This window comes from Poecilia reticulata, linkage group LG1 (assembly GCF_000633615.1).
Source record: "Poecilia reticulata strain Guanapo linkage group LG1, Guppy_female_1.0+MT, whole genome shotgun sequence".
Classification (NCBI taxonomy): Eukaryota; Metazoa; Chordata; class Actinopteri; order Cyprinodontiformes; family Poeciliidae; genus Poecilia; species Poecilia reticulata.
In genome coordinates, this window is record NC_024331.1 from 10,346,921 (window position 1) to 10,358,402 (window position 11,482).

The following is an 11,482-nucleotide window of genomic DNA, read 5'->3' on the forward strand; positions in this document are numbered from 1 at the left end:
TGTGTGTGTGTGTATACAGGTCCTTCTCAAAAAATTTGCATATTGTGATAAAGTAAATTTTTTTCCATAATGTAATGATAAAAATTTAACTGTCATATTTTAGATTCATTGCAGGTATTTTTATCGTTTTAATACTGATGATTTTGGCATACAGCTCATGAAAACCCAAAATCCCTGTCTCCAAAAATTATCATATTTCATCTGACCAATAAAAGAAATGTGTTTTAATACCAAAAAAGTCAACCTTCAAATAATTCAATCAATCAAATTTTATTTGTATAGCACATTTCAGCAGCAAGGCATTTCAAAGTGCTTTACATAATTAAAATAAAAACAGAATAAACAGTGAGAGATTAAAAAAGATAAAAATATTAAAACCCGCGCCCCTTTTAGGACTTCAGTTAAACGTCGTTTAACGGTTTAGAGTTGCTTATGGCTAAATCAGGGTTAGAGTGCGGGTTTTGATATCTTTGATGTTTTTATGTGTTTACCTTTTTAATCTTTTTTTTTCTTTTTTAAAAATTTGTTTAATGTTTTTATCTTTACTTTTTAATTTCTTTTTATTTCTCTTTCTCACTGTTTCCGTTTTAATGATGTAAAGCCCCCCGGAAAACGTCCCAGTTAGATGACGTTTAGCTAAAGTTCTACGGGGTTTAGAGTCCCAGTTGACGGCATTCAACTAAAAACCTAGAGGTTGGAGTCCCAGAAAACTGTAAAACAGCTGAAGCACCCAGTGGTAGATTCACCTGCACCATAAAAATCTTCAAGCAGAGATTTGAGTCTTTCTATGTCCTGCTTGGATAAAAAATATTGTTCTTGGTTGCACAATACATCACACACTTCCAGACATTTATCCATCACAAGATGACGCGATTTGTCCGCCTCTGTATGTCCTACACTCAACCCACGCATATTGTATGATACAATATTAATGCTCATTTACTGTACTTGCTCCAAGGTTTTTGTTCACACTTGCTTGGGTCTCCATTGCCTCTGTCAGGCTCGATACGTCTCTGCTCAGCTGCTCCATTTGGATAAGCAGAGCTTTACGCATCCATGCTGCCAAATCTGACAGGTGGTAGCTCATCCAGGTAGTGTGAGACAAACCTGGGAATGTTCTCTCCACATTCATTGAACACCTTTAGGTAGTCTTAATGTTATCAGTGTCCTGTTGAGGACCTTTATGCCTGATGCAGCATACAGAAGCGTACACAATTCAAATGGCAAGCGCTTCAATCCATTCAGATGAGAAATTGCTTGACACCAACAGTACAATATCATCTTGTGACAGAGACCTTTAAAAGTTCATCCTCTAGGATCACTTTCCCATCTGCTGTTTCAGATTTTGTTTGAGAACGTCCAGTACGCACTTGCAGCCATCTTGTCAAATCAAAAATTCAAACTGTGGATTAAAAAATTTTTTTGCTCATCATTTCGTAAGTAGGGTTCTGATCCAGTGCTGGACATTTCTGCTCCAGCTACTGATTCAAATATACATTCAACATACATTGAACATTCAATATTCTGCTCATCTGGTCCAGTCTGTTCATAAACACAGCAACAGCATATTTAACAGAAACATAATAGGCCTGATATGATTAGAGGGGATCATCTGGTCTCTGTGTTTGCATTGATTTATGCGTCATTTAATCAGAAGCCTCTTCTCTGGAGCAAGAATCATTTAAGGCCAAGAAATTAAATTGTTCTAATAATCATATTAGATGCTGTAATTTTATTTTTTAAACCATTTATGTTCAATAAGATAATAAGATGGCAGTTGAGTCAAAGCTCTTTTCTTCCCTTCTTGACTGCAGAGCGAATCAGTCAAATACTTCCTGGATAACTTGGACCGTATAGGACAGCTGGTGAGTCTCACTCAAATAATCTCTCTATTTCTTCATACAAGACAATGACTCTCTTCTGTTTTCAGAGCTATATTCCAAGCAAGCAAGATATTTTGTTTGCAAGAAAAGCGACCAAAGGGATTGTGGAGCACGACTTTGTCATCAAAAAGATTCCTTTCAAAATGGTGGATGTTGGGGGTCAGAGGTCACAGCGACAGAAGTGGTTTCAATGTTTCGATGGGATCACATCTATTCTCTTCATGGTGTCTTCGTCAGAATATGACCAGGTAAGAGCATTCTTAAGCTCACATGCATGCATTAGAATCTACAGGTCATGCTTAGAATGTCTCTAAATATTTATTTTAAATGCACATAAATTTAAGAACTTAGCACACAGAAATCATTTTACAGAAAGGAGATGTTCGACCATTCCTCCTCACAGTCCTGGTTCCTTACTCATGTTCTTTCATCTAACCGAAAAGGTGGTCTGTATGATTGAAGTCTAGGAATGGGATCAATATGCTACTTCGATAAAAGATTAACTCACTTCAATATTTGTTAAAGAAATGGTATAGATGGCACCAGGGGTGAAAGTAGTTTTACATTCACACAATTGCTTCTTTGTGTTTTGGAGTTTCTGTGCTGATTAATTTTTTTGCGAAGCGATAAAAGCTGGGTAGCTCTTGCAAAATGGAGCAGGAACAATGTCAGATGTAATGCGCCAAGACAAAGGTAAACAAAGGTAAAACAACCCAAACAGGTGATCAACTCTAAACCACTTGCACCTTTTTATTCTCCATCTCACTTTGTCATTTAAGCACACCCGTTGCCATGGCAACTGCCTGCGCTCCACAAGCCGACCAGAGATTACGTTAAGTCCGTTGCGATATCAGGTTTTCAGGCTTGATATTTATTTTGCGATCCCTGAACACAGCGGTGGTTGATTAGTTAATTTTAAACTCCTGCTCTGCTAGTTATTTTGGCATGGAACCGAAACGCACAGAATTACGCAACACCATGTTGAAACAATAATCGCTGAGATTATTATTTTTGTTGTGTCATTAATTTGAATACATTTTGTTGATTTTTTTTTGTTATTTTTTTTCTTTAATAAAGTTATGAACGTTTTGATAATCCATTCAGAGGAGGACGTGCTGGTCTCAGCGTCCTGGCGCTGTTCAGTTTGTCATCTAATGCCGAGATCGACTCAAAACCTTCTGCAACCGATGTATTGCACCCCTGCTCTAGTAAAGCACGAACAGTTCAGAAACAATATGAAAAGGGAAAAAGTTATTTATTAGTTGATTAGTTTTTCAAGAACAATCTAAAACTCGACTTAATCAGTCACGGCTGAATAGTGGGTGCACTCACGGCTGCACAGTGAACCCGTTGATTATTTTAGCCGCTCCCCTCTCTTGCAGGTACTGCGTACCCCTGCTAAATCTTTTAGGGGTACGCAGTACCCGACCGTACCCCCCTACTTTCACCCCTGGATGGCACCAAAACAATTTATTTCCATGTAAAATACAGAAAAAATGACATTACCCAGCCATATGTGTAAATGTGTTTGAAACATGAGACAACAAGTCTTTAATATACATATAATAATGTTGAAATGTGATTAACAACTCTTTAACTTGATTGATTAGTATATATATGGACATGACATACTGGAGAACCTTATCATGTCGGATGAGACTCCAAAAACATAAAAGAACTGCCAGTATAGGCATTTGGAGATAAGTCTGATAGAAACTTTTATTTGCTTTAAATTAAGTCAGTGCTTGGACTGTATAGCTAAATATTAAAGTAAAGCAGCGAGCATGAGGATTAAATCCTGGCTAGGTTTTATGGCTGGAGCTGTTGTACTTCATTTATTTTGGTAAATATGAGCAGTTTCTTTGATATGAATGACATGTACTGAAGATTGGAAAAGGAGGACCTGGGTACAAATCCCAGCCTGGAGTTTTCCTGCATGTTGTTCGTACATGCAAATGTTCTCTCTGCATATGTGTATGAATGTTTGTCCTGTGTCTCTGTGATGGACCTGTCCCACATCTTGTCCAATAACCACTGGAGATGGGCACCAGGGTGTATAAATGATGAATAGTTAAAAATGTTGATTTATATTTTGTATAAACATAAATTCTGCTGGAATTAAAAATGACCATTTAAAAGTGACCATTTTGAAGACCTTTTACTGCTTACGTACTTTGTACTGTTAAGAGTTCAGCTTATTTTATTTTATTTTTTTCAGATTTGTAAGTTATAGTTTAGTAAAGCATCTAAATCATCACTGTTAGTACAAACATCATAATGCTGCAAACACCTTGGTGGTTAAAGCAGGACTGGTTTAACACATTTGAACTAATGCTGCACCATTATGTAGAGGCTGCATGAGAGCCACTTAGAATAATTAGTGATCTAAATACAGTGCATAATGTGGAAAGAGCATTACAGGATAGACTATTATTATTATGTAATGCTGATACTGTAAAAATGTTTTTCATGCAGGCTCTTGACTTTTGGACTTATAAAATGGACAAGAATCTCAACATCTGAGATTGATACAAAGCTGCCTTTGTGGCGCATTGAGGAGCCCTGCTTGTTCTCACAGATATGGCTCCAGTTCAAATCAGGGGTCATATGATTATGGTTGAATCATTAATTGTTCCTCTGATAGGGCTTTGAACCAAACAACCCAAACAAGGAATAATGTAGAGTGTGTTTGTGTGCAGGTATTGATGGAGGACCGCAGGACAAACCGCCTGGTGGAGAGCATGAACATCTTCGAGACCATCGTCAATAACAAGCTTTTCCTCAATGTCTCCATAATCCTGTTTCTCAACAAAACGGACCTGCTGGTGGAGAAGATCCGCATCGTGGACATCCGCAAGAACTTCCCTGAGTTCAGAGGAGACCCCCGCCTGCTGGATGATGTACAGGTGACTGATCAGAAACAGGCTTTTGTCTGCTACAGTTTGTAAATGTTCATGATCATGCTTTGTTTTAAGTTTTGCATCTGCCAATATTCCTTCATGATTTGTTTTGACTGTAAGAAAAGAAAAGAAAAAAGAAAAAAAGAAAGGGAGGGAGGGAGGGAAGGGACGGGAAGCGAAGAGAAGAGAAACCTCCAAAGACCAACTATAACTTGGTTGTGTTAACAGCATCTTTAAGTTCTGGTTGTTTTTGAGCCATTGTGGCTTGTGTAAAAAACATTCATACCTCTAAAACTTTCAACATTTGTCACATTATGACCACCAATCTCATTTTACAGTAACACCAGTAGAGAATAATTCTGGAGTGGAATTCGGATAATTTTATGTGATGATTTCACATACGTGTGTTGTGCATTGTGTCTCCACCAGACCAGATTTACTTCTTAACAGAAGGAGAGTAAACTCAAATAGACCACTTATTTTAGGTTTTTAACAGTTTATCATAGTTTTTAAGCAATAACGGTAAAAGTTCATGGCAAACCTGATATTACTTTTTTAGGCATTATTCTTGGTTCAAAGTACATTCCCTCTTAAAAAGTAGAGCTTAAAACGTCTTTTCATGTTACCAACCAGAAAGTTGCCAGTAAAAGACCCACATACAGCTGAAAGCAGAAGTTTACACACACCAGATAAAATGACACACACCTTTATTGAACTACATCCATAGGTAATTAACTCAAATGTTGAGTTAATTAGGTTGCTTTTGCAATCTGTCATCCATCCATCCATTTTCTGCCGCTTATCCGGGCAGCACCTTCAGAAGGGAGGCCCAGACTTCCCTCTCCCAAGCCACTTCTTCCAGCTCCTCCGGGGGAATCCCAAGGCGTTCCCAGGCCAGCCGAGAGACATAGTCCCTCCAGCGTGTCCTGGGTCTTCCCCGAGGCCTCCTCCTTCGTTTTTTGACTCAGCTCTCTCTTCACCATGACGGACCGGTACAGCGCCCGCTTCACGACAGACGCTGCCCCAATCCGCCTGTCGATCTCCCGCTCCCTTCTTCCCTCATTCGTGAACAAGATCCCCAGATACTTAAACTCCTCCACTTGAGGCAGGAYGACCCCCCTGACCCGGAGAAGGCACTCTACCCTTTTCCGCCTCAAGACCATGGCCTCGGATTGAGCCGGAAAAGGGCAACATGTCCGAAGTTGCCAAAGCCAAGACATGATCATCTGGGCTTTACCTCATTGTTTCAAGAGATCATTATTCTGTAGACATTAACAAATAAATCTCTAGCATATTATTTCTCTCACTGATGTTTCATTTAGCAAATAAAAATCATTTTTGTTATGCCAGCTAACCCAACGCATGAGACGTTTGGTTTGATTTAACAGTGATTTCAAACAGTGATTAAAAAAAGGGGGGGATGATTCTTTATTTCGTGTATGTGAACTTTTGGTTTCAAACCTAACTGCTTACTGGAAGGAAAGAGATACATGGTTTTCAAATTTTCTTTACATTTTGCAGATATAAATCCAAAAGATGTGGCATATATTTGCATCAAGCTCTTTGATTCAACACTCATCAATGCAATTTGTTCTTTTATAAATAATTTATACTCAGTTGATTGGATGGAAAACATCTCTGAAGTAAATCATAGTAAAACTCGAGTCAAATTATTTGGTCAAAACCTTCACACTAAAAATCCAGATTTGATACTTGGTGCTTTAGCTCAGTTTTGTCAGACTTCAGCCAGGAATCTTGGTTTTATCTTTGATAGCTGTTTAAAATTTGACAAATAAGTTGGTCTCCTTGGGTTGCCACCTTATCATGGWGGAGGGGTTTGAGTGTCCCAATGATCCTAGGAGCTATGCTGTCTGTGGCTTTATGCCCCTGGTAGGGTCACCCAAGGCAGACAGGTCCTAGGTGAGGAACCAGACAAAGTGCAGCCTGAAGATCCCTTATGATGCACAGCAACTTTGGATCTGGCGTTCCCTGCCCCGGACGCGGGTAGATGACGAGCGCCTGGTGGCTGGGTTTTTACCCATGGAGCCCGGCCGGGCTCAGCCCGAAGAGGAGACATGGGTCCCCCTTCCAATAGGCTCACCACTTGTCGGAGGGGCCAAAGGGGTCGGGTGAAGTGTGTTACGGGTGGCAGCAGAGGGAGGGGACCCTGGCGGTCTGATCCTCGGCTGCAGAAGATGGCTCTTGGGACGTGGACCATCACCTCTCTGGTGGGGAAGGAACCGGAGCTAGTGTGCGAGGCTGAGAGGTTCTGGCTAGAAATRGTCGGCCTCACCTCGACGCATGGCTCTGGTTCTGGAACCAGTCTCCTTGAGAGGGGCTGGACATACTTCCACTCTGGAGTTGCCCACAGTGAGAGGCGCCGGGCGGGAGTGGGCATACTTGTTGCCCCCCATCTTGGCGCCTGTACGTTGGGGTTTACCCCGGTGAATGAGAGGGTAGCCTCCCTCCACCTACAGGTGGGGGGACGGGTTCTGATTGTTGTCTGTACTTAGGGGGCGAACAACAGTTCAGATTACCCACCCTTCTTGGAGTCCTTAGAGGGGGTACTGGAGAGTGCTCCTCCTGGGGTCTCCCTTGTTCTACTGGGGGACTTCAATGCTCACGTGGGCAATAAGAGGGGAGGAGACCTGGAGGGGTGCGGTTGGGAGGAATGGCCCCCCCGATCTGAACTCGAGTGGTGTTCTGTTGTTGGACTTCTGTGCTCATCACGGATTGTCCATCACGAACACCATGTTCAGGCATAAGGGCGTCCATATGTGCACTTGGCACCAGGACACCCTAGGCCGCAATTCGATGATCGATTTTGTCATCGTTTCATCGGATCTGTGGCCATATGTCTTGGACACTCAGGTGAAGAGAGGTATCCACTGAACTGTCCACTGACCACTACCTGGTGGTGAGTTGGCTCCGGTGGTGGGGGAGGAAGCCGGTCAGACTTGCTGGGAACATCTGGCGGAGTCCCCTGTGAGACAGAGCTTTAACTCCCATCTCCAGCAGAACTTCGAACACGTTCCGGGGGAAGTGGGAGACATTGAGTCTGAGTGGACCATGTTCCATGCCTCCATTGCCGAGGTGGCTTATCAGAGCTGCGGCCGCAAGTGGTGCCTGTCACGGCGGCAAACCTCGAACCCGTGGTGGACACCTTCGGTGAGGGATGCTGTCAAGCTGAAGAAGGAGTCCTATCGGGCCATTTTGGCATGTGGAACTCTGGAAGCAGCTGATGGGTACCGGCGGGCGAAGTGGCATGCAGCTCGGGTGGTCGCTGAGGCAAAAACTCAGGCGTGGGAGGAGTTTGGAGAGGCCATGAAGAAAGACTTCCGTACGGCTTCGAGGCGATTCTGGTCCACTATCCGGCATCTCAGGACGAGGAAGCAGTGCAGCACACCAACACTGTTTATAGTGGGGATGGTGTGCTGTTGACCTCAACTCCGGAGGTGGTGGGCTGTTCGTTACTCCGCAGTAGTAAGCCCCGCCTACGTCTCACCACTCCTTGGACTCACTGCTGCCCAGTTCTCTGTCTAACAGGTCCGGAAAATCCCCAAAACTTGGGTCTTACCCTAGAGGTAGTTCATGGAGGATTATCTAGTTAAACTGGGGACGAAAAGGACTCGTCTAGCTCTAACAACCTTCAATCCAGAAGTTATGACCCTTTTCAGTTGAGGAACAGTCAGCTGAGTAGCCCTCACAGCTGCATAACCCCTACAACCACTCCTGTTAACGGTAGCTCCTTTCCTAAAATAACGGCACTTGTTAACGGCTAGAGTGGGTTTAGTGACTTAGAGTTAAATCCCAGGGTCATTATTCTAACACTCACCAGAGGAAAACACAAAGCCACCACATCTCTAGAATCATGTATGTTAATTTTACTACAATCAGGAAAACCAATAATGATTATAACTGACACAATTAAACTCACTGTCCACAATTATCATTGATATTTTAGAATATAATTTTATTAAGCAAGCTTTAGCAGGGGTAAATGACAAGCAGGTTAATTTCCAAAGATTATGAAATTGGCACGAATATAAATTCAATTTAAAATCAATCACATCCTATCTGCATTCCTATCCCTAACCTGTGTCACTAAGTTTACTGAGCGAGGCTTTGGGGGGGAAGCAGGTCAACTCATACCCGATGGCACTTGATCTCGGCAGCTGTAATCTTCAGATATCCTTGGTCAAAGTCTTTGTCCAGACGGAGTAAAGTCCTCTTTCAGAATAGAAGCGGAGCATAACTGTTTGTTATCCTTTTAACGCGCAGAATCTTTGTCATTAAATGACCCCCGTCTCTTCTCCAAGTCGGCTGCAGTAGAGTGGAGGGCGTTGGGTAGAGGCAGAGGAGTTGGTCGGATCAGGAACCAGGGTCTGGGCTGGTGGAACTCGTCCCCTCTTGGCTGCGTGAAGTCTTTGAGCTTCCCTTGGTCCCGGGTGCGGTCCTCTGCTGGTCTTCTGCCTGCGTCCTCTTGTTAGCTCCCCTATGGACACCTTGGTTAGGAAGCTCTGTTTGGACAGGTCATTTGACGGGTAACAATATTTCGGGTCGGACCAGAATTATTTGCCTGATGGTGGYTCGGGCTTCTMATGAGTTTACATYTAATGAGTTTGSAGCMCACAGAGAAAACCTAAAGAGAATGTGATCTACTTATTGTAGTTTATGTAGAGGAATAACAGCTGACTGTTGAGAGAGGAAAGAAATTAAAGTGCAGATCCGTTAGGCAGAAACAAGCGCTGGGCGATAAATGCGCATAAATGCTCCACCATTACGCTCCAATTAATCCCACATGAGATGACAAACGCCAAATATACAATAAATAGTTACACTGCTTACGTTAATGGTGGAGCTCATTATTAATCAGACTAAGAACAATATCAGTCAGAGAATCACCTCTGATCTGGACGCTTTAACGGACCAGAGACTTTGGAGCGTCTAGCGCAGCTGATCTGCTTCTGCGGGGATTTTCTCCCGCAGAGGGAAGTGATGCGGGATCAGGAAACGATCAGAGTTCTGCCGTCTGCTAATCATGTCATTTCGTGAAATCTTACCTGATTTCAAAAACGTTCTAGCAGAGAAATAATAAATGTTTCGTTTGATGACTACAAATTGGAAATAAAATGATTTTTTTCTTTGACGGACAACGAAAAAAACTGTAGCGCCACCTCTGCTCCAAACTACGAACATTGTCGGCCCTCTTCGTTTTTTTCTCTTTTTTGCGGAGGATCAATAAATAACTTATTGGTGTTTTACCATCACCACCAGGCATGAAGTGCTTTAGCCTTTGAATTGCATCACAGCGCAGCATAACTGAAACACCCAGGAGAAGAATATCAGCTTGTTGTTATGAGTATAAAGGAGGCTGGTATCACGCCTGATGAAAATCTATTTATTTATGTCACATGGACTTATATAAAGTTTTATACATTTTTTTTTAATATATTTATTATTGTTTTTCTTCTTTAGATATTAGGTTGGCTTAGAATGATTCCAAATAATGTACAGGAATGACCTGGTGCTGTTACATGTCAATCATCTGGGGGGGCCACTAGGGGGGCCAATCAGATGACAGGGGGGGCACTGGCCCCCCTGGCCCCCCCTCTGGCTCCGCCCCTGGTGGAAAGTCCCAACCTACCCCAACCATCACCTCCCTTATGACTCACTTATGTCTCATTACAGCAAATCTCCGGTACTTCCCTTTTTCCACTGGCCATCTGTTTCTGCAGCACCCTCGTCCTGCTCAGTGTACTCATCGCAACACAGTTTATTCTGTTTCTCCATTCTTAAGTCTTTCTTCATTTCGTCTTTGTAATTCATCCCAAAACATGTCCATGTGTTACTTTATCAACTTATTACTTCCCTCACTCATTATCTCTAATCTTTAATAATCAATGATCATTTATACAATAATCAAGCTGTTACTATTAACTCAAAGGTACAAACCTAAATTTCTCTGTATTATAACATTCTAACTAATCAAAAAGATCAAAAAGACAGTACATATATGTTGATGATCAAAAAGACAGTACATACATGTTGACTATGAGTTACAGATTATGAGTTACAGTCGTTCTTACTTGTACAGATGTATTATATTTTATACTTGTTACTCTTAATCATCATTAAATCAATATACAAGATTTACTGTTATTTCTCAGGCCTTTATTCCGTTTTCTGCGTGTACCTGGACAGATCTCACATTCTCATACCAGTTTTTACGACAGGGCCGGTGGGCGGAATACTTTGAAGACCTCCTCAATCCCACCAAGATGCCTTCTGTTGAGGAAGCTGAGCCTGGGGCCTCTGAGTTGGGTTCTCCAATCTGGGGATGAGGTCGCCAAGGTGGTCAAAAAGCTCCTCGGTGGCAGGGCCCCGGGGGTGGATGAGATCCGCCCGGAGTTCCTCAAGGCTCTGGATGTTGTAGGGTTGTGTTGGCTCATACGACTCTGCAATATTGCATGGACATCAGGGGCAGTTCCCCTGGATTGGCAGACTGGGGTGGCGGTCCCCCTGTTCAAAAAGGGGACCGGAGGGTGTGCTCCAATTACAGAGGGGTCACACTCTTAAGCCTCCCTGATAAGGTCTATTCAAGGGTCATGGAGAGGAGGGTGCGTCGGACAGTCAAACCTCGGATTCAGGAAGAGCAGTGTGGTTTTCGTCCTGGTCGTGGAACACTGGACCAGCTCT

At 42.7% G+C, this 11,482-nt stretch overlaps 1 protein-coding gene across 5 annotated transcripts in view; it reads left to right on the forward strand.

Annotated features, from left to right (window-relative positions):
- Window positions 1–11,482, forward strand: part of LOC103462653 (guanine nucleotide-binding protein subunit alpha-12) — a 117,398-nt gene that overhangs the window by 101,542 nt on the left and 4,374 nt on the right. For all 5 annotated transcript variants that reach the window (XM_008405562.2, XM_017306432.1, XM_008405576.2 and 2 more), the window contains 3 exons: window positions 1,815–1,865; window positions 1,931–2,131; window positions 4,583–4,789. In XM_008405562.2, coding sequence (XP_008403784.1) covers window positions 1,815–1,865; window positions 1,931–2,131; window positions 4,583–4,789 — 459 coding nt within the window. The remainder of the gene's footprint in view (window positions 1–1,814; window positions 1,866–1,930; window positions 2,132–4,582; window positions 4,790–11,482) is intronic.